The 24210-nt window shown below is 39.8% G+C and overlaps 2 protein-coding genes and 1 long non-coding RNA gene across 8 annotated transcripts in view; 1 reads left to right on the forward strand and 2 right to left on the reverse strand.

Moving 5' to 3' along the window:
* The window catches only part of LOC131274051 (protein IWS1 homolog), a 113147-nt gene that overhangs the window by 79015 nt on the left and 9922 nt on the right, over window positions 1–24210 (forward strand). For 2 of the 4 annotated variants that reach the window (XM_071208961.1, XM_071208963.1), the window contains 6 exons: window positions 10595–10656; window positions 11128–11152; window positions 15771–15926; window positions 21538–21608; window positions 22054–22078; window positions 23839–23909. In XM_071208961.1, coding sequence (XP_071065062.1) covers window positions 10595–10656; window positions 11128–11152; window positions 15771–15926; window positions 21538–21608; window positions 22054–22078; window positions 23839–23909 — 410 coding nt within the window. Of the gene's footprint in view, window positions 1–9480; window positions 9611–10594; window positions 10657–11127; window positions 11153–15770; window positions 15927–21537; window positions 21609–22053; window positions 22079–23838; window positions 23910–24210 lie in introns of those variants that run through there. The other 2 variants (XM_058279063.2, XM_071208962.1) reach the window with 2 other exon arrangements.
* Window positions 1–24210, reverse strand: part of LOC131273793 (protein IWS1 homolog) — a 119928-nt gene that overhangs the window by 45927 nt on the left and 49791 nt on the right. The window lies entirely within an intron of this gene.
* The window catches only part of LOC131274054 (uncharacterized), a 36206-nt gene continuing 12013 nt past the window's right edge, over window positions 18–24210 (reverse strand). Inside the window, exons 2-4 of the long non-coding RNA XR_009181263.1 lie at window positions 1476–1537; window positions 984–1008; window positions 18–190 (exon numbers count right to left, since the gene is read on the reverse strand). This is a non-coding gene — a long non-coding RNA (uncharacterized lncRNA). The remainder of the gene's footprint in view (window positions 191–983; window positions 1009–1475; window positions 1538–24210) is intronic.

The raw sequence follows: 24210 nt of genomic DNA on the forward strand, positions 1-24210 counted from the left end.
ATTTCTTACCTGCTGCTGTATGTGAGGCCCATGGCTTGTCAGATTGGAGCATTTCATGGCCTCATGAAAATAATGTTATGAAATATACTAAAGTATCTCTCCAATTATAATTAGATTCATCAGGGAATAAAGAGTGACCCAACTCTAACAGATGTTGACTTTCTTAAGTGTTGACCTTGAACTCTTAGATCTGTGGATGGCAAAAAGAATGGGAAATTTACAGTGAGATGCTTTGAGAAGGGCCCTGGGTTATGTTATACTGGCAGTATCTTGTAACAATGGGCAGTGGTTGGGTACTCTACAGGCTTGCAAAATTTCAAATACATGAACAGATGCTAATTTTGTCTAGTATTCCCATGTATGTTGTGTAATATTACCATGTCTGAGTTTTAAGTGCATGTTTACAGTTTTAACATTCAGGCCACATGCCTGGGTACATATCTTAGCTCTAAGCCATAGAAGCTAGTAACATTGTTGACAGTTGTCTCTGTGCCTCTCTTTTCCATCTGATGTGTGTGTATAGTAAACACAGACACCACATATGGCTTGATCAGAGTTCAGTGAGTTAGTATAGTAAATTTTGCTGTGGTCAGAAGGAAGTATTTTGTTGTCAGAGTTGACAGTGATAATTTTCCTGTGTAAACATAACACTGTCTAGTATGAAGAAATACAAGCACACTCACATATATATACTCAGATATACAATAATATGATGTAGACTTGTTCATTGACATCCCTTAACTCTAATTCAAACAAATCCATACCACTGAAGTGGAATGGAGTTGCTTCCAGGGACTTCAGAAACGTTCAAATTCTTACACTTGAGATCGGTTTCTCTCACCACACCCCAATTCTTACTCTCACATGGAATCTGGAATTACACCAGTTTTCCCCACTAAAACCATCAAGGAAAAACCAATGGGACTCATCTGGATTTCCATCCTTTTCTATCCTCAGCCTGTGAGAGATCCCCAAATACACACCTTTTTCTCTTGTTCTTGAGGCCACCTGTAATGAAAGAAAGAACATATGAGGATCAGATCATGCTGTGTACTGTTTACACAGGTCTTTTGCTTTCTTAGTTACTCTAGAAAATCAGATGAGAAACCATGGTTGAGTCAAAGAACACAAAATCAAGAGTAGAGGACACCATTTGAAAAGATGCACAATTTCCTAAAAGTTATTTCTTTCTCTTCCTTTTTGGTAGGCAATTCAAAAATTATTAATCCAAAGAGGAAACTTTGTCACTGAGGAAAAGGTCTTCTATCTTTGAGTCTCCCACCCGAGGCCACCAAAACTGAAGCCTCTCTGTCACCAGGTATCTGTTAGTTAGAGAGTCTATCTATGCCCACTACCCACAATCAGACAGTACTGAATTCTATTATTTACATAATCAGGTTTTCAAATCTGAACTTGATTGAAAAAGAAACCTAGAAAGTAACACATCAATTTCAAACAAAGAAAGGAAGTCTTACCTTGGTCTTATATGGATTCTACACATCTGCCCTGGAATTAGGAAGTTCCTCCAACGGATCACCTGTGGAAGATGGGAAGATAGAGAGTAACTATCAGTATATTAGAAATGCACCTTGTGAATTACTCATGTAACAATGCTTGACTCTTACAATGTGCTTCTGTTTATGAATGTTTGTTAACAAACAAAAATTGACCTACTGGGCTATCCACTGGCAAATTCTATTTCTCTTTTATCTATATATATTATGTTTTCTCAGTGTGGAAACTGCCTAAGTACTTGGTTATCTATCAATTGCTATGAGTTAATTGAACTAATTTTCTGAATATCACTGTGTATTGAAAGACTATTCACTGCACAGTGGAGAAAATGTCCTCTCTTTTCCCAACACTTACCATTATGGAGGAAAATGGATAGGTGAAAGCATTGATATATAACTATGTAAAAATGAAAATTTTAGATTAGCCCACAAGGATAAAAGCAAATGTGCATGTTGGTTCATAAATTGATATTTAGAAATTCAAGTTTTTAGTTTTGGAAAACTAATTATGTGAATGGAAGGAACAGACCCCACATATACTTAGTTATATACTCATTTCAAGATGAATAGAAGTTGAAAAGTATGTTAAAAACAAGCTTTCAGACTTCTCATCATGTGAAATGTCTCACTTTCGATCACAGTAATTCCAGATTTACTATATAACCTGAAATAAATAAATGACTACATCCTTCCTTGGTAAAAAAAAAAATCACAATGGACATGGCCATGAGGAAGAGAGTGAAAGATACAGAAAATCATAAGAAATACTAAATTTCTCTAAAGGGAGATTCATTTTAAGGCAATGAGTTTGACAGAAGGACCTAATATATATATTCAACACTAAGAGAAGCATAAAACACATATAAAAGTCTGTAGGACAAATTGGAGATGATAAACTAAAGAAAGAAAAGAATATTTTATGAAAAAAATAACCATATTTGGGGGGGTTGGATTAATTAAGTAGGTCAGTGATCATATCTCTCAAGCAGCAATTGAGATTTCCCATCTCTATGAACCATAGGAATGAATGTGGGAGCTTTTCCATCTGCTACCAATTTCAAATCTCACTGGGCACAGAGTGACTGTTAGAACCATGAGCCATATATGTATCATAAGATAACCATACCAATGAGTCATCGCAGAATTTTCAGAGTGAATGTATTCTCCATATTGCGAGGTCCAACTGCTGCCCTGTGACCATTTTCCTTTGCCACCAGCAATGAATGGGTACTACTGTTTTTCCACATCCTCTCCAATACTTATTTTCAGTTTTGTGTTTTTTAACAGTCATTCTAGTAGGTATGAAATGGTATCTTATTTTGGTTTTGAGTAACATATCTTAATAATTAATGATGGTGAACCTCTTTTCACCTGCTTTCTAGAAATTTATACATCATCTTTGAAGGACATAAGTCTTTTTCCAATTTTTTAATTGGGTTGTTTTTCACTGTTTGTTGAACTTTAGGGTTCTTTATATATTCTAGAAATAAAACCCTTATTGGATATATGGTTTACAAATATTTTCTACCCTGGAATTAACTGACTTTTTGTCTTTGTGGTAAAGTCATTTTAGGCACAAAAGTTTTTAAATTTGGTGAGGTCTCATTCATCTATTTTCTTTTCCTATCTGTGCTTTTGGTATAAATTCTAAGAAAACATTTCCTAACACAAGATGCTGAAGGCCGTATTTATGTTTTCTTGTACAAGTTTAATGTTTCTACCTTGTCCCGGCCTGTGGGACGGTAATGAGGGCTCTAAACCTGCCAAGAAAGAACAGTGGGACAAGAGACACGAATAATGACAGCAAGACAGTGTTCTGATCAAGCTGCAAAAATTTTATTGAGGGAACAAAGCATATATACTCTTGGGAAGGGGCAGTGAATAGGGAGAGGTGGAGGTTAGGGATTGGCTGTCGCTGTTGCTGGGGTAAGTGGCAGGGTTTAGGGATTGGTAGCTGCTGTTGCTGGGGTGGAAGGCAGACTTTAGTCTCACGCCTTGAGCCTGCACACTGCCTTATCAGTCTGGGCAGTGGCGGGAAACGGAGAACAAAGGAGCAGGGACAAAGAAGAACAAGGAAGTGGGCTCTGCTCTGGCGGCCATGTTGCTGGCATTGCTGAACTCAGTGTATACTCATATTGACTGCTCCCAACATTACCTCTTCTAAGACTTTATAGATTTTCAGGTAATTTATGTACATGATATGAGATAGGGGTCTTCCATCTCTCTTTCGCATATGGATATCCAGTTCTCCAGCATCATTATTGAGGCTATTCTTTCCACCATTGAGTGGATTTGGAAGACTTGTCAAAAATCAATACGACATACATGTGAGGTTCTATTTCTGAAATCATGCAGTCCAATCAAAGAACCACACGCTCACAGGCATGTATAGTTTAATTACTTGATCTTCTGAGAGTCACAAAAGAACATCAAGCTGTAACAGATCTTAAGAGCACACAATTGTATGCCAACAATTTAGAAACCTAGACGGAATAGATACATTCCTAGAAACACATGAGCAACCTACAGTGACTCTAGAAAAGAAAGTCTCAACAGAGCAGTTACAAGTAAAGAGATGAAATCCACATCAAAAACCTCCAATCAATGATTTGAAAAGACAGCTCTCCACAGAAGATAAGCATAGGGCCAGAAGGACCTTGAAAAGATGCTCAACACCATTTGCCTTTAGGAAAATGCAAATTGAAACCACAGTGAGATACCTTTTCACTAAAATGGTTGCTATTAAAAACAGAAAATAACATGTAGAGAGGATGAGGATAAATAGGAACACTCTTTCAAGGCCAGTGGCTATGGAAGAGAGACTGGGGATTCCTGAGAGATGTAAGTATAGAACTACCATATGACCTGGCAATCCACCACTAGATATATACCCTAAAGAAATGAAAGCAGGGTCATGAAAAGATATTTGTACACCAGTGTTCATAAGGCCATTATCCAGAATTGTGAAAAGATGGAAGGAACTCAAATTATCAATCAACTAATGAATAGATAAGCAAAACATGGTATACACACACACACACGCACACATACAGGCATAGATTGCAATATTATTTAGTCATAAAAAGGAGTGGAATTATCCCCATTATGCAAGCGTGGTTCCAAAAAAAGAAAATCTGTTAATATAATACACCATATTGACAAAAAGGGAACAAAAATGATCATCTCAATTTACGTGGAAAAGGCATGTGACAAAATCCTGTTTTTTTTCCTCATAAAATCACTTAGAAAAGTAAGAATAAAAGGAAATGCCCTCTACACGAGAATGAACACTGTGGCAGTTTGAAATAACCAATGGACCTCCCAAGCGTCATTATGTTTGTAAACCCCCGAAAGACATTATTTTGTAAATGGGCCTGTTCCTCTGAGTGTAACCCACTTTGATTGCCTTAGATTCACCACAGAGGTCTTTAACTAAATTACCAGTTAAGATTTGGAATTGTCCTGAATGACACTGCAATGACAGAAACAGACCATTATATATCCTGCCAAAACCTACAGAATTATGTGGGAGAGAATGTAAACTACAATGTAAACTATAATCCATGCTTGGTGGCAATGCTCCAAAGTGTGTTCATCAATTGCAAAGAATGTACCACACTAATGAAAGAAGTTGTTCATGAGAGGAAAAGTGGGAGGGGTGGGGAGTTGGGCATATGGGAATCCCTTATATTGTTTTTATGAAACATTTTATGTAATCTTAAGTATCTTTTAAAAATAAATAAAAATATATTTTAAAAATTGACCTGTGAAATGTGGGCTTTGATTCAACCAAGTCAGGAGGGTGTGACTCATGTTTGAGTACCCACCCCCTTATCAAGGACTCTTACTCAAGACAACACACAGGAAGAGAGAAGAAGACAAGGAACAGAGAACTTTTGTCAGTTCTGGAGCCCTGAGGAGAGATGAGTCATTTGCCTGATTGCTTGCCCAGAGAGACAAGCCCTATGCCAGCATAAAGCTGAGATTGGAAGAAACTGGGCGGGCAGCCTTAAGAGGAAGAAACAAGGAGGCAGAGAACACCCACCATCTTGTCTCAACACATGGCAATTGACTTTGGTTGGGAAGCAGCCATGCGTTGGAATCTGTATGGCCTTATAAGTGTAAGTTTTTACCACAAATAATTACTCTTTATAAAAGCCAAAAGATTTTTGGTACTTTGCATCAGCACCCCTTTGGCTGACTAATACAGGCATATAGGGAACAAACCACTGCAAACATCATACTGAATGGTGAAAGATCGAAAGCTTTCCTTCTAAGATCTGGAGCAAAACAAGGATGCCCGCTGTCACCACTGCTCTTCAGCATTGTACTGGACATTCTAGCTAGAGCAAGCAGAGAAGAAAAATAAATAAAAGTCATCCATATTGGAAAGGAAGAAGTAACATTTTCACTATTTGCAAACCACAAGATTCCATGTATAGAAAGCCTCATAAATCTACAACAAATATACTAACTAGAGCAAGAAAGAAATTGAGCAAAGTGATGTCCTATGAAATAAACACCCACAAATTTGTAATATTTGTGAATGATTGTAATGAGCGTTTCAAGGAGGAAATGAAGAAAAATATCCATTTCCAATTACAATTAAATCAACTATCTCAGAATAAATATAGCCAAGGTTGTAAAGAACTTATGTATGGGAACTACAAAACCGTGCAAACAGAAATCAAAGACCTAATAAAGGGAAAGACATTGCATGCTCACGGATTGGAAGGCTAAATATTGCCAAGATATCAACTCTACCAAAAACGAATGATAGATTCAATGCAATCCCAATGAAAATTGCAATAAACAGCTTTGCAGAAATGGAAGACAATCATCAAATTTATTTGGAAGGATATGCTATCCTGAAAAGTCACAACCATCATGAAAGACAGAGTTGGAGGACACACCTTTCTTGACTTGAAACTTATTACAAAGCAGCAGTGGTCATAAAAACATGGTCCTGGCCTAAGAATAAATATATAGATCAATGGAATCAAAGTGAGAGTTCAGAAATTGACCTTCACTTTCATGGCCAATTGATTTTTCCCAAGGATGCCAGGTACCCTCAATGGGGAAATAATGGTCTCTTCAATAACTGATGCTGGCAGAACTGGGCATCCATATGTAAAAGTATGATGGAGGACAACTATCTCATATCATATACAAAAATTAACTGAAACGTATAAAGACTTAAAAGAACTAGGAACATAAAACTTGTAGAAGAAAACTTAAGAAGTTCTTCAGAACCATGAGTTGGGCAATATTTAGTTTTGTTTTTTAAAAATATTTTTTATTATTATCATTCTTACTTTAAAGATACATTGATCACAGAAATTATTGCATTAAAAAATATAAAGGTTCCCATATACTGCATTCCACACACACACACTCCTTCCAATCGACAACTTCTTTCATTAGGGCAGTAGATTTCATTGCATTTGAAGAGCACATTCTGGAGCATTGCTACACTGCATGGATTATAGTTTATTTTGTAGTTTGCACTCACTCCCAGTCCTTTCAGTGGGTTATGGCAGGTTATATTATGCCCGCATCTGTCCCTGCAATATCATTGAGGAGAACTCCCAAGTCCTGAAAATGCCCCAATATCACACCTCTTTTTCCCCCGTCCCTGCCTTTGGCAACTCCCATGGCCACTGTCTTCACATCAATGAAATAATTTAATTCTTCCAATGCTAGAGTCATGACAATTCTATAGGAGAATACCAGTAAATCCATTCTATTTTATTCCTGCATCCTGAGGACCCTGGGATGGCCATGTCCACTCCAACTTTAAAATCAAAAGGGGGCTTAGATCCCACATGGCTGATGGATGGAATTCTCCCGCTTGCATTTGTACACTCTCTTGGTTCCCTGGTGCAGTGGTTGACTATCCTCACCTCCCTGTTAGTTGACATGGGCAAGTCCAAAGAAAAGGAGAGTAAGTGTTACAACTCTGCTGAGGCCCAGGGCCCAGCTGGCATATAGGCAGTCCAGAGATTCAAGTCTCCTGAGCATATACCAAACCCAGCACCTATCACAGGTAAGGGAAAAGTGACAGAAGAAGCATGCATAGAGAAGTCACATCTGAATCCAACTCCACACTCAGGAGCACAAATTCCACTGACGAGGCAGTGAACTCCAGAGCCATCTGTCATGATCAGAGAACCTGGGTGTGTCTGTACCCCTCAGAAGGACCCTTCCCTGGGGTTGTACCTACTTTGGCTGTCTCTGAGATCCTGCTGAGATGAGCATAAGTGCAACCCCTCTGAAGACCTCCCAACTCATTTTGAAGTCTCTTAGCCATATAAACTCATCTGTCTTTACCACTTACCCGTTTTATTCAAGGTCTTTTTCTAGGTACATCACCAGCAGGTGTTGGTAGTAATACCTCAGCACCAGGGAGCCTCATGCCCAGAGTCATATCCCACACTGGGGGGAAGGTAATGCACTCACATGTGGAGTTTGGCTTAGAGAGTGGCCACATTTGAGCAATGTGGAGGCTCTTGGGATGTAATTCTTAGGCACCCTACAGTTTAGGCCTACTTGTAATTTAAAGCACTTAGGCCCATAAACATAGTCATCAGTATCAAGGGCCCATCACTGGACCATCCTTCTTCACTGGTCTTTGCCCTTGTACTTGGGTATTGTTGCTGCTCCAGTGGGGAGTGGGGCAGAGTTTCCCGGAATGGGAACTCAGCCCTCCCTCAGTTGTTGGAAACTCTGGAGTGAGGTATCATTGATTGGGAATGCATGGGTGGGAGGGAGTTCTCCAGGGCAATGTCTTCTTAGATTTTACACCCAAAGCAAAAGCAACAAAAGAAAAATAGATAAGTGAGACCTAATCAAGATTATAAACCTTTGTGCCTAAAATGCCTTTATAATGAAAGCAAAAGCAATCTAATTCTATGGAAGGATATATGGGGAAACCATATATCCAATGAGGGTTTTCTATCTAGAAAATATAAAGTATCGTGAAGGTCGACATATATAGAATGAAAGACAACCCAATTAAAAAACGGACAAAGCTGCTGTCAATTGCAGTGAAGTGGGCATCGCCATGCCAGAGTCCTCAGGATTGGGAAATGAAATATGACCTAGAGTGGACTTACCGGTATTCGACTACGGAATTATTGTGGCTCTAGCAGTGGAAGAAATTATATCACTGATGTGGAGACAGTGGCCACTGGAGTTGCCCAAGGCAGTGACAGGGAAAAGGAGGCATATTATGGGGGCGTTTTGGGGACTTGGAGTTGGCCTGAATGATATTGCAGGCACAGATGCAGGGCATTATATATCCTGCCATAACCCACTGAATGGACTGGGAGAGAGTGAAAACTACAAAGTAAACTACAATCCATGTGTGTAGCAATGTTCCAAAATTTGTATTCATCAAATGCAATGAATGTACACCACTAATGAAAGAAGTTGTTGATGTGAGAAAATGGGGGTTGTGGGGAATGGGGCATATGGGAATCTCCTTCATTTTTTAATGGAACATTTTGTGTGATGTATATATCTCTGAAAAATAAACAAAATATTGCATCTGAGGCTGAGTGGAATCTCTCCTGAGTTATTTATGGTAGACTGAATCAAAATAAATGTTTCTAACAGTGAAAAAATGAAACTGAAAATACATTTTGAAACATGGGCAAAAGTCTTGGATATGGCTCCAAAGGGTAAAAAATGGCAAGAAAGCACATAAAAAGATGCTCACTGTCATTGCTATGATGGATATGTAATTCAAAACCAAAATGAGATATCATAACATACCCACTAGAATGGCTCTTATTAAGACATGGAAAATAACAAGTACTGGAGAGGATGTGGAGAAATAGGAACACCCAGTCGTTGCTGGTGGCAAAGGAAAATGGCCGCACAGCAGCAGTTGGACCTTGCAATATGGAGAAGGCATTCCCTCTGAAAATTCTGTGATGACTGGTCGCCATGGTTACTTCATGATGCACATCTGCCTCACGGTTCTAACTGTCACTCTGTGCCCAGAGAGATTTGAAGTTGGTGGCAGGTGGAAAAGCTCCCAGCTTCGTTCGTACGGCTCATAGAGATGGGAAATCTCAATTGCTGCTCAAGAGGTGTGAACATACTGACTTACTTAATCTAGCTACTACCCCTCAATTTGGCTAGTGATTTTTCAACAGAATATTCTCCTCATTCGTTTCTAGTTTCTCCTCTCTAACTCATCCTACAACATTTCGGATGAGCTTTATACTTGTCTCTTACTACTTCGTTCATATTTTAGATCCTTCTATCAAGCTGGTTGCCTTAAAATGAATCCCCCATTAGAAAAATTTAGTATTTCTTTTAATGTTCTGTACCCTTCCATCTTCTCCTCAGCTCCATGTCTGTTTTGCCGCTGTTTTTTAACTCAGCAAGGGCCAAGTAAATGATTTATTTCAGAATTTGGAGTTAAAATGGATGGCTAGACATCAGAAGTGAGGCATTTCATAAGACGAAGTGTACTAAAGTTGGTTTTTAACATGCTTTACCATTTCTAAGCATCCTGAAATGCATACATAACTCAGTATGTTTAGGGAATCTATTGCTTCCATTCATATAACTAGTTTTCCAAAGCTAGTTATAAGAACCTGAGTTTCTAAATGCCAGTAAATGAACCAATATGCACCTTTCCTTTTATCCTTGGGGTTTATCCAAAATTTTCATTTGACAAACTTACTTATTGATGCTTTCACTTACCCACTGCCCTCCCTAATGGTAAGTATGGGGGAAATACTGTAATTTTTTTCTCCACCACCTAATGAGCAGCATATCTTTCAACACACAGCAATAGATAGAAAAATAGGAAAATGAACTCATAGACATTGATAGATAAGCAAGTGCTTTGACACTTTCCCACCCAGAGAAAAAAGATAATGTATATAGATGAGAAGAGAAATAACATTTATGCAGTCGGTGGCCCAGTAGCAGCCCAGTTCAGGTTTGGTATAACCAACATCCATAAAGAGAAGCATCACGAGTCAAGCAATGTTCCCAGAATAATTCATGAGAAGTATTCCTGATATACTGAGAGTTACTCTGTGTCTTCCCACCTCCCACAGGTGACCCATCTGAGGAACTCCCTAATGCCAGGGCAGATGAGGAGAACCCATCTAACACAAAGGTAGGGTTGACTTTATTTAAAATAAATGTGTTGGTTTCTTGGTTTCTTTCTTTTGCAATCAAATTCAGATTTGAAAAATTCATCATGTAGAGTATAGAATTTAGGTACTGTCTACTTGGGGGTAAGCAGGAATGGGTAGACTCTCTTACCAACGGACAGCTGGTGCCAGAGGGCCTTCAACATCGGTGGTGTCAGTTGGGAGACACTATGTAGAAGACCCCCTGCCTTAGTGGCATTTTTTTCTCCTTAGATTAATAATTTTGTAATTGTCTGCCAAAAAGGAATAGAAGGAAATACATTCTGGGAGGGTCTGCACCTTTTCTAATGGTGTCCTCTACTTTGCTTTTTTGTTCTTTGACTTAAGAGTGGATCCCCACCTGGTTTTCTATAGCAACTAAGAGAGCAAAAGACCTGTGTAAACGATACCCAGCCTAATCTGACTCTCACATGCTTTCTTTTCCTCCATTACAGGTAGCCTCAAGAACAAGAGAACAAGGTGTGTATTCTGGAATCACTGAATGGCTGGGGATAGAAAATAATAGAAATCTAGATGAATAGGTGGGCTTTCCATGATGGCTTACGTGGGGATAATTGGGATAATTCCCAGTTCCTTGTGGGAGTGAGAATTGGGGATGGTGTGAGAAAAACTGATCTCAAGGGAAAGAACCTTGATCATGTTTCTTCAACTTTGATCATGTTTCTGGAAGCAGCTGGGTTGCCCTTGGGTAGTGTGGATTAGTATTGATTGTAGTTGAGGCCTGTCAATGAGTAAGTCTGTGTTGTGTAACTGTGAATCTGAATGTGTGTATGTCTGTGTGCTTGTATTTATTCATACTAGGCAGTGTTCCTGTTTACACGGGTAAATCAACATTGTCAACTCTACCAAGAAAATGATTCCTTCTGGCCAGTGCACAGTTTACATACAGTAACTTATTAAATCCTCATCACAGCCATATGTCACGCATGTGTTTAAAATACTGACACCTCAGCTGGAATGCAGAGGCACAGAGACCTATGTCAACAGTCTCACTAGAGCCTAAGATTTAGAGCCAAGTTCTGTACCCAGGCATGAGGCTCCAATTTTGAAACTGAACCTGCATCTAAAGCTCAGACATGGAGATATCAAACACTGTACATGGGAAATTTGGACAACATTGGCATCCATGCATGTACTTGAAAGTTTTCAAGCCTACCGAGTTTTCAACCACTGCTCATCATTATAAGATTTTGCCAGTGTCACATAACCCAGATTACCTCTCAAATTACCGTACTGCTAATTTCACATGCATTTGTCCAGTCACATATCTGAGAGTTCAAAGTCACTATGTAGGGAAACAAAGTCAATATCTCTTAGATTTGGGTCACTCATCATTACCTGGCCAGTATCTGATTAAAATCGGGAGATTCTTCTAGTGTATTTGCTAACATTAATGCCAGTAGCCCAAGAAATGTGCCAGTCTTGCAAGCCATGAGTTGTGTGTACAGCAGAAGGTAAGAACTCAAAATTTCCCTTGGTTGTTAGCCCAGGTCACCCTTATTGAACTGTCTTGTGTGCCTGGTTAGAGATCCTCTGTGCTCAACCCATGCCTATCTCCTTAATGAATTCTCCAGTGTGGGCTGCTTAGTGCCATCACAGATCACGCACCAGCTCACTCATGAATACACACAAGGAATAAAAGAGGAACTTGTTATTATGTAACATTTTCATAATCTACAACTTCTATAAATATAAAAAAATTTTTTTTGAGAAGGAAAACACAATAGCAAAAAGAGTAACCTTAAATGTTAGGATTTCAACATTTTAAATTTCAAAATTGGATTTCCTATATATCAACAGATTACTGAATAAATACACAAAATACTGTGCCCAGAACTCAAAATTCCAGACCCTAAATAAACTGTAAACTTCCATAAAAGGGACAACAAATGGAGAGGCAGCATAAATGGACCTGCAGAAGGTGAAATGGTTTTAAAGGTGGTTAAGCTGTGCTTCAAAACAGATGGTGTTATGGGATGCAGGTTGTGTCATAATGAACACATTACTATTTATGCATTTGTAGATTTACCATTTGTAAGACACTTTAGGAATCCTGAGCTGGAAATCCAAGGAATCTTTTTCTCATTTTTTCCTGAACTTTTCCCTCCCTCCCTCCCTCCCTCCCTCCCTCCCTCCCTCCCTCCCTGCCTTCCTTCCTCCCTTCCTCCCTCCCTCCCTCCCTGCCTTCCTTCCTCCTTCTTTCATTCCCTCCTGTAATCATTGTTGTCTCTAAAGACTCACTTCTTTCTGTTTTATAGCAAATATTGATTTTCTCTAGGTTTTTTTTTTTTTTTCATAACAACTCACTTAAGACTTTTAAGGTGCTTCAGTGGTTATGAAGCATGACTATATAAATAAAATAAATGCTTAACTTAAATGGAAGGATTCCTTTTAACAGTCTTTTGCGTTAGTGACCTGTCTATCTTCATAGAAAACTTTTGCCAGATTTTGAAGTACATCACAGAATTGATTTCTTTGCATGGTTTGTTTGTAGTGTTACTTATAAGACTATACCCTGTATGACAAAAATATATTCAAAGTACAGATAGGTGTTTTCATTTCATATTTTTGCCGGGAAACAAATGGAATGAAAATCTTAACTTGAATACCTCATTCTCCAAGATATTAAAAGGCAAAAAAAAAAAAGGGAGAACTAAAATGTTTTGATATTTGTCTCCTGTCAAATCATCCACAGTACAGGTTCTTTTGCAGAAGGTGTCACCTATACAATATATGTCAATTGCATTGATGTATAGAAGGGATAATTGTATCCTGGACACTCTGGATGCCTCTTAAATGTGCCAGAATGACCTGGGTATAAAGATGAAGACCAAGAATGGGTGCACACATGGAGAAATTCACCCATGATGCTGTGGGGAGGGCGTTGTTACATTCACCTGGAAAACAGTGTTCTGGTATGGATTAGAGGCATGTGCACCTGTGACCCAGCAGTCCCTGTCCTTGTTCTATATAATCTAAGGGCCATGAATGAGGCATGAATGCGATGTCCACAGAAAGGCCTGCAAAGACTCATTTGCAACAGTTAGATCCTGAGTAGTCATTCAGGGAAACAATACAGTGTATAAAATGTAGAAGGAATACACTTATTGTGCAATGTCCTAATGTGATATAATTACTTGGCATTCCAAACAGCGAACGTTGATTCACACAGCAACAGCTTGGAATTCCCACAATATTCAGATATAACATCCAGCCATACTCAAAAGAGTTTATACTGTGTGCTTCCATTGATAGGGTGTGAAAAAGAGAGAACTCTAAATTACGGCAATCACGGTCAGAATAGTGGTAATTGCTGGGGGCTACTGACAGGAAGTAGCAAACGTTAGGCTGCCAGGGGCTGGACACATTCTGAGTGTAGGTCAGGGTGTTCACAACACGTGTGCTTATATGAACCACCAAGCCCTGTGAAGTGCATTTGTGTACTTCACAATCATTAAAATAAGCATTAATGTTTAGAAAAAAGAAATACAAAAAGTTAGCGTGCCCACAAAGTAATCTCCAGGTCCCAGTGGCTTCCTATGTTTACCACACAATATTCATAAAGACATCATGCCAAAGCAGAACACACTTGCAAAGAATAGATATAGAGGGACACTCTTTCATCAAATCAAGAGAATCTTGATACCGAACTCCAGAAAGACAAAGATGGGAAAGGGAAATTACAGAGAACATTCTTCTGAATACACGTGCTGAAATGCATGGAAAACATCTGCATTTTGGACCAGAGATTACAAAGGAAAGTACCTGGGATTTCCTGGCAGGATTTCTGTGGGATGATAGCAGAGGATGCAGGTTTCTGAGGGCAGCCTGGGAGAGGGAGTAAAAAGGAAATCCCTTAATTGATCAGAGTGTGGGACCCAAAGGAATACAGGCCTGGGTTGCTGAGGAAATCCCTAGATGGGGATTCTAAGCTATGTCTAGGGATGGGACTCTCTCCTTCCTCACTGCTTATTCAGGCTTCACTGGTTGAAGGGAGCTAGTGCTTTGCAGAGCTACCCTGGGCAGTTATTTGTGAAAATCCTGGGTTCTGAGCCACTGTGGTAGCCAAGCTGATGACTGGTCATCAGGAGTGGTTAGCTGACCCCCAGGAAGTCTTGTACAAGGCAGCTGACAGTGTGAATAGTTTGGGGTAGGATGTCCACAAGATTCCCTGGTCCTTCAGAGGAACTCCATTTGGGGGAAACTGAGTCATGTTCTGCATCAGAGAATTAACTTTTAGGCAGACAGTAGGGTGAGGATTTGAGTCATTCTCTTCCCTGGAATCAAGTACTTGGCTGGCCTTTGTCCACAGCTCCGGGGAGGGAACTTGGAACCCCTGGAATTTGCCAAGTTGGGGTAGCGCTTACATTTCCTGACCCAAATCCTTCACTCAGCAATGTTGTGAACACACAGGACTCGTTTGGGGGTGACAGGACATTGCACATGTTCTCCAGGAGCTCTAAAGCATCACACCCATGTAGGGCTGAAAGTCAGTGTCACGCCTCCCCTGTCCTGAGCCATCAAGGCTCAGGGCAAGCCACCCTCTCTGGAGCAAAGCACTAGTAGAATACTTGCTTATTCCTCCCAACCTTTAACAATTGAACTCTTCTAAGTCTTTTATGACATATTGGGCATTTTTCTTAAGGATTTGCTTGCATTTACTCATTTTCAGTTTCATAATATGCACGATTAAGTAGATCTTATTAAAGTTTTCAAATGACAGTGCTGAAAACTGAACCCAGAAAATTTACAAGCTATAACCTGGCTTGGGTGGCCTCTAAATGGTATTTGAACCCAGATGATCAGACATTAGCACACATTGGTCACTGTGCTTTGCTGCTTTCCTATGCTGACTCATCTACATAAGGGCATCCCACATCTGTCTGTTGAGTTTCTAAAGTGAACAACACAAAACTACAACATCTTTTGAAACCAAAATTAGACCCAATGGGGTCTTCTGGGAAGCTCCTTAATAAGAGGATGATAGTTTGAACTCTAAATAATTCATTGAAGATTTCCTATGCTCAACTGTCAATAACATGTCAACTGATATTTCTATTGTGCATGCGTTTCCCAGGTTCATGTCTCAAGTATAAAAAGAGAAAATGTGCTACTCAATCCAAAAAGTCTACTGCCCGCCATTCCCAGTCTGTCAGACGTCGCAAAATCACCATGTGGCCAAGGAAGAGGAAGGGACATCAAACATCCCCAAGCAACTCTTCTTCTTTGGAAGGTACAGTGGAATTGCAATCATTGCATTGCCTCAGTAATGTTGCCTGTAGTTTATGTAGTGTCCCCTACTGAGGGAAAACCTATACAAAGGCCAAGATGCCATCTTTTTTAAAATTAATGTTTGACAACTTTATTATTATTTTTTTAAATATACCTTGTAAGGTTCTTTTTCTCTTTTTTTAAGATTTACTGATTTATTAATTTCTCTCCCCTTCCCCCCACCCCAGTTGTCTGTTCTCTATGTCTATTTTCTGCGTCTTCTTCTTTGTCTGCTACTGTTGTTGTCAGCAGCATGGGAATCTGTGTTTTTTTTTGTTGTGCCATCTTGTTGTGTCAGCTCTCCGTGTGTGCAGCGCCATTCCTGGGCAGGCTGCTTTCTTTCGCGCTGGACGGCTCTCCTTACAGGACGCACTCCTTGTGCGTGGGGCTGCCCTATGCGGGGGACACCTCTGCGTGGCACGGCACTCCTTGCACGCATCAGCACTGCGCATGGGCCAGCTCCACACGGGTCAAGGAGGCCCGGGGTTTGAACCCCGGACCTCCCATGTGGTAGAGGGACGCCCTAACCACTGGGTCAAGTCACAACTTTATTAATCGTGTTAGTAGATAGCACCACAACCACATAATGAAAGAGGCACTGACAAAAGTTGGTTTGTGTTTACTGGTAAACAGCATTTCAAGGCAATGTTTGGTCATTAATCTATTTATGAACTTTAGCTGAAAGAGTTGACTTCAAAAAAGTGCTGTGAGATTGTTATAAGAATGATATAAATTGTTAGAGGAGTTTTAGATTCACATAAAAATTGTGCAGAGAGTACAAAAAGTTCCAACATGTTTCCCTGCCATCCTCCCAGTGCAGACCCAGCACTGTTTCCCCTGTTGACCACTCTCATTATTATGGATGTGTGTATAATTAAAGGGACAGTACCAGTACATTGTTTTGGAGAATCATGCTTCCTGTCTACCCCTCTGTGCATTTTGACAAAGGCATATTGTCATGTAACTCCCATGACAAAAATTCAGGTGTTTTATTGTGTCCCACAAATTACATTCAGAAATCCTTGGTAACTGTGTGTGGTGGGCTCATTTGGAAATAATGTATTTGCAGATGTGATTAAGATGAGGTCTATTGAATTAAGGGTGGGTGTTAATATTCTATGACTAGAGCACGTATAAGAAGGTAAGAGACAGAGGAGAAAGCTGTGTGAAGATGGACCGACACTGGGAGGAGGAGGCCATGTGAAGATGGAAGAAGAGACTGGAGTTGTGCTGCCATAAGCCAGGGCACCTGGAGCCACCTGAAGCCGGAAGAGTCAAGGAATGATTCCTGGCTAGGCTCCTCAGAGAGACAGAGTGGTGCTACGGACACGATAATTTTGGAGTTTTTGTCCCTAGATCTGTGAGGGAATAAGTTTCTGTTCTCAATTGCCACCCAATTTGTGGCAATTTATTATGGAAACACTAGGAAACTAGCCAGATTTGGTACTGGGAAGTGGGGTGTTGCCTTAATAGATACATGGAGAGGTCTCACAGAGGCTTCACATCAAAATATTGTTTCTGAACACAGACATGGGTGATGTTTACCCACATGTTTCCGAGTTGTGTGCAGCCAGTGAGACTTCCCATTGAGGCCCAGACATCAAAGATAACAAACAGAACTCAGCACTCTGCACTCCCTGGATTTCCAAATACGTTAAAAAAAAAAAAAAAAAAAAAAAGGGAAATCATTGTTGTATTCAAGAATTTCGGAGAGTAGGCTTTTTGCATAAGATAACAGCAAAAAATAATGTACTTGTAGACAATTAAAAATATATAAAAAACTGTATATTGAAATTTGATTGACTTTCCCTCCATTTTCTATACTCCTCTAGGTTCTGTCGTTAAGTACCAACTGTTAAATTTTTGCACATCCTTTCAGATTTACTAATTGAAAATTCATGTGCAAGTGACACTCTACCACAACTTTTCTAAGGGCTTTACCTATAGTACTCACATGTTCTTCATTTTTAAAGAAGTTTTAGATTACATGAAAGTTATTTGTAAATATAGGGATTCCCATATACCCCACCTCATCTGCTCACATTTTACACATTTAACAACACATTTCATTATTGTGATATATTTTTACAATTGATGAGCAAATATGGAAGCATTGTTACTAACCATGGTCTATAGTTTGCATTACCGTTTACACTATGCCCTGCACAATTTTACAGGTTTTGACAAAATGTATTCTGGCCTGTATCTGTCATTGCAGTGCCATGTGGAACAATTCCAATATGCCAAAAATGCCCCATGTTACACCTATTCTTCCCTGTGCTTCCCCACAGAAACTGCGGTGATCACTGTCTTTCCATCAATGTGGAAAGGACTTCTAGTCCTAGAGTAATAATAAATCTACTTTGGTCCATATTTACATTTTCCTCTTATGTGTGTTCATTCCTCAATCTTGAGGATTTCGGAATGCTTATGCCCACGCTACTTCTGATTAAGATGGGTTTTAGCTCCTATGGGGTAGATGGAGGAAACACTGTTGCTTGCAGTGCTAGATATTCTCTGTCTTTTGGGATGGGTGTTGTCCATCATCCTTCTTTTGTTACTTATCCTGGGTGAATCTGAGGAACTGGAGAGTAGGTGTTGGCTGCAACCCTGCTGAGATTCAGGGCTCCAGTGGCATATGAACACACTGCAGATTTAAGTCTCTGGGACATACATCTAATGGATATAGTGATAAGTATAGGTTCAAATATATGGGCAGAAAAACCGTGTGTAGGAAATGAGCCTAACTCTGATACACCGGGGAGATTGGCTATCATATATTCTAAGGTAAGGCCCACCCATGTGGTGCCGATTTCCTGAGTTTGGCTGAAAGGCCTAAAGTGTCCAGATGTCTCTAGAGCCCACAGCAGCACCCCTGCTTGAAGCACTGCTTTCTATGGCAGTCATTGAGATCGTCCTGAGATGTGCAGACCACTCATGTCCCTGCATGTGTCAATTATTAGTTGAAAGAAACTGGCTGTGAATCAGCAGTGATGGTCATTTGTATGGAGCCTTCCATATCATGAAGGGTACTATATTCATTTTGCAGGGCTGCCATACAAAGTACCAAAATCTTGGCCACATAATAGCAAACAGAAAGAATAAGACCTAGAAATGTGTTCTTCTACAGCTCTGGAGTGCAGAAGTCTGGAATCAATGTGTCACAGCACCATGCTCCCTCTGGAGGCCCTAAGGGAAGAGTTCTCCTTTGGCTTTCCCTCTCTTTTGGTGGAGGATGGCAATCTTTGGTGATCCATGGCATGTAGCTGCATGAGTCCAGCCTCTGCCTCCACATTCCTATAGCCTTCTCCCTTTACTGTTTCTTTCTGTGTCCCTTCTCATTTTACAGGGACACTAGCCGGTTGGATAAGGGAGCTTGGGAATGGTATTACATGCCTATTTCTACATCAATGTGCTCTCTGGCTAGGAAAATGTTTCATGTTTCTGGGGAGGTTTAATTTTATTTCTTTTCCCCTTTTGAGTTCATGAAAACTTTGTTGCAGATGCTTTGGTATTTACATTTTCTTCTGATACTTTTTCATTTTTCTTTCTTTGAGAATTACTCAAAGAATTGGAACTTTATGATAAACACTTAGTGTCTTACACATAAAATTATTTTGTCATTTGCTTCAAGTGTCATTTGAAAATTACCCGTTTCCTAGATGCCTTAATCACTGTTTCAGTCATCGTGTAGGCACTGCACAGGAGCACTCCCTGATAAAATATTGGTCAGTGTCTTATTATACCTCTCTAAACAGTCCTCTCCCAATCCTTTCTCCATCCCTCCTTTCTCCACTCCACCCCACACAAACACACATACAGCACAGCAAAGAAACATATTCCCATTTAGATGCTGCCAAAATTGGGGTCACTATAAAGGTCTCCTAATTCTTCACTCAGAACTCTGTTCAAAGTTAACTTGTGGTTCATTCCATGACTTGGCAAATATATCAATTGAGACACTTATAATTAAGGTAAAAAATAATCCAAAGTGATATTTTTATGCATTTTGGGACAAAGGACTTCATAATAAATAAGACCACTATCATTTGTAATTGCTGTTCATCTCACTTGACTGGGTCTCTGTTAACAGTCAGGGAACTCATTCATTCAGAAGAACAGGCATTACACTTAGGCTGTCAACAATGGGATCTTTGCCAGCTTTGTCAGATTCATTCAAAAGGGAGATGATACATAAATAATGTGGCTGTTGTTAAGCAAAGCAGGTAAACTTGGAGTGTGGACTCCTGGGTTGGAAACTAGCTGAGTCTTGAGTAGATGTATCTTGAAAGAATATATGCAAATTGATAATAAGCACAAGAAATGATACTCAATATAATTAATCCTCAGTGAAATGCCAGTCAAAACCACGATGAGGTGCCCCTTATATCCAGTAGGGTAGCTAACGTTTTTAAGAGAAAATAAAATGAAAAAAACAAATATAAGTGAGGCTGTGAATCAACTGGAAGGCCCATCCATACATTGGTGGAAGGAAGGTAAAATGGATCAGCCACATTGGGAAATAGTTTGGCAATCCCTCATTGAGAAAAACACAGGATTACCATAGGGCCAGCAATCTAACAACTAGGTCTATATATAAAAAGAATTTAACTTAAAAGGGGGACACAAATAGGTATTTGAAAACTCAGTGTTTTTGGCAGCAGCATTCAGAATGGCCAAAAGTTTCAAACCACCCAAGTGTCCATCAAAATGGGAATCAGTAAAAAAAAAAAAAAAGAAAAGAAAAAAAGAAAAAAAGCATATCCATAGAATGGGCCACACAAAGTAAAGAAGTTCTGATGCACCCTACTATATGCATGATACTTAAAAACACTATACTGAGGAAATAAGGAAGATATGAAAGAAAGACAGTGTATCGATGTACTTATTTGAAATATAAGAAAAAGAAAGCTCAGAGAAAGAAAAGGAGATTAGACTTTATTACCAGGGGCTAGGGAGATAGGAGATTAGGCTTATTGGTTAATGGCTACAGTTTCTGTTTCAGGTAATGAGAAAATTTTGGAATTGAATGTTTGATGGGATGGTAACACAACATTGGACATGTAATTAATTGATGACAGCAAATTAATTGTATAGATAAAAATGAGTAAACTGGCAAATTTTATGTTTGTAGATGTTAACTTGTTGAAAATTTTTAAAAATCCTGTAGAACAGATGAGAAACTCAAAGTCAACAAAGATCTGTGAGGGCGAAGCAGTAGCTCATGATGTCAATGAGATTCCAGCAATTTTGCTGGATTTCAGAATGGGTCAGATAAGAGTTGGAGCCATATCACTGTATCATATTGTACATTTTAGTACCACTTGTTCGTGAGCTATTTCACATTGATTTAGACTCTCCTTAACTACAAAGCCAAGGGTCCTATTTCTGATGCCCATGATTTCCTCTCTTTGGTCTCCTTCTTCCATGAAGTGTGTCTGGGTAACTCCACAGTCCATGTTTCCTGACCACCCGGACCTGCACATTGTAAGCCCCTGTCTGGGTCAGGCAAAGATCCCTGAATAATATCAGCCACACCCCACTGTACTGACTGTTACTCTGTGTCCCCCTAGCTCCCCTGGAAGACCTGGTGGAGGACCCTCTTCGTGACAGGGAGGATGAAGTGGTTCCACCTAATGTTGAGGTAAGGTCATCTGTTTTGGTCTAAGACAGAAATATTCCTTTCTCTTATTTGTCCTTTTCAATTGAGTAAATATCATAATACATGATGGTGTGAATTATAGATATCACCCACTGGTCAGGGGAAAGGATATTTGGAAGGGTTCTCTTACCAAAAGAGCCCTGATAAAGAAGGCATTAGAAATTGAAGCACCAGGTTATATAGCATATGGTAGTGGGCTTGTGCCTCAGCACCAGTATTCTGCTTGGATTTGAACTTTTGTAACTCCCATCAAAACGGTCTGGAAAGTCATATCCATCAGCCATTCCTAATGTATTTTCCATGTTTATTTACGGGGCCTTTGACTTTACGAATGCTTCCTATCAGTTCTCATAAAATCACAAATACCTGAGAAGATGCTACTCAACATCATAGGATCCTCATAGTGTTTTCTTTTTTGCAATTCCAGGGGAACTCCAGAGAAAGTGAAAACGGTAGGTATTCTGTGCTAATCCCACATCCGAGGGTAAAACAGAGGTGAAATAAGGAACTTCCAGAAAACGTTCAGCTGGGGACATCCTGGACAAAGCATCATGGTGACAATGAAATGGTTTCTCTGAAGGGAATCTGCCCTTGTTACTACAGTCTGTGGTTTTGTCTGTGGTCTCTTTAGGTTGTGCAGGCTTTGCATGCATGGGGGTTTGGGGGGGTCTAGTGTGAGTTTCTGTGGTGTAATTTTGACTTTGTGTGTGTGCATATGGGGGCAACCATGAGCAGTTTCCCAGATGTTATAGCCCATTTAGACTGGACAATTACCAGGGACAACAGGGACAGTTTTCTCAAATATACCCCATCACCACTGCATGTTCTATGTACATGAACTTGTTCCACACTCACCAAAGCTGGACCTGGAGTTTGCTTTCTATGACCACAACACAGATGGAAAACTGAGGGCAAAGGTGAACATCCCAAGCTCTTTCACTGCTAATGGGATGGTACTAAATGGGAACCTAGTCACATGTCATAATACTTTGAGTTACAGGCCTGAACTTGCCACTCAGCCATCTGCTTACTAGAAACCATACAAGGGAGTTACAGCACCTGTATATATGCATACACCAGAATTTACATGAGCCTACAAAGAGACCAAAACTGCCCATCATTATAAAGTAGCCTCAGTGGTCACATGACCTAGGCCAAGTACCTGTGCTGGCTACCACAGACTTTGATATAGTTATTAGTGCTCAAAGGACACAGTAATCATACATGCTAATGAGCAGCTCCAAATTCTGAGAGTCATGAGGCATCACATAGGATGACGTGATCCATGATAACTGGATTGAGGTCACAGCTCAGGAACTTACCCGAAGCAGATAGGCATCGGGAAGACAATTTAGTACATATGACAGCATCATCCCAAAGGACACGATAGGCACTCAAATCACGAGTCCCACAAGATGGTCTTTGAAAAATAAGAATGCAGACACATCTTGGTTCTTAACCTGGTGTCCAAAACCCTTGTGGAAACGTTCCTAAAGAGCTGCATTTGTGGGTGTTGACACTCAATCTGTATGTCCCTACATAATGGCTATCCCACATTTGATGGCCAATGATGCACGGTCGGTATTTCAATGGCTACTCACACTTGGTGTGGGAGAGAAAGACTGGAAGTAAAACCATCTGATTAATAAGTGTTGCTATTTAAATGTAAGATTTTAGTATTCCCAATCTTCTGTGATATGTTATCTTTATCCCAATGGGTTAGTGAATAAATGCAATAGAATGCATTACATGGAATGGAATCCAGACCACCAGAATACTTTGCTTCTAATCAAGTGATAAATTTCCGTAGAACAAATGGTAAATGCAGTGTCTATATATGTGGCGTGGAGATGGAATTCACTTGCAGTTGTCCAGAAGATACTGGCACTTAAGTTGAGATGTACTATAAAGAGGAGGGATGGTGGGACTCAGGCATTGAATCATAGCATGTTTTTCAGTGCCATTTGTACACTGGGTATGGTCAGAAGGTTTAGGTTGATATTAGCTTCAGAGCTAGGGATATATATTTGTTTCTTTCTGGCTGCTCTCTTTGCATCCTTCCTTCATGATGGAAGATGATCCCACAGCAGTTCTCAGCATGCTTGATAAACTACCTCCTCTACACAGTTAAGAGTCTTGTCCAAGGCTGTAAATTTACTTTGAAATTTATGAGAAACACACCAATGTGATGAGTCATTCTGTGTCATCCTAGAAGACCAGGAACAACTGATGGGGGCACTTCCAAGTGATCAAGAGGATGAAGAGGTCCCATTTAAAGCCAAGGTGAGCTTACTAGTCATTGATCTAAAGTTGATTTTTTGGTCTCTTACACTGTAATTGATATCAGATGAGGATACTTAATCATGAACATATTAGATGAAATATTACATTTCCTTGGGGTGGGAAGCATCATGTGGGGGCTCTTCTAACTGATCCAACATTGAAAAGATCAACCACAAAGGGGAGCAGAAGTTGACAAAGTAGGCTTTTGCTCAGCTACAATTTTTTTCTCCTTGGATTAAGAATTTGTAATCGCCGCCCAAATTGAACTTAACAAATGTGCGTCCAGGAAAAGCTCATGCCT

The sequence above is a fragment of the Dasypus novemcinctus genome, chromosome 17 (assembly GCF_030445035.2).
Source record: "Dasypus novemcinctus isolate mDasNov1 chromosome 17, mDasNov1.1.hap2, whole genome shotgun sequence".
In the NCBI taxonomy this organism is placed as follows: Eukaryota; Metazoa; Chordata; class Mammalia; order Cingulata; family Dasypodidae; genus Dasypus; species Dasypus novemcinctus.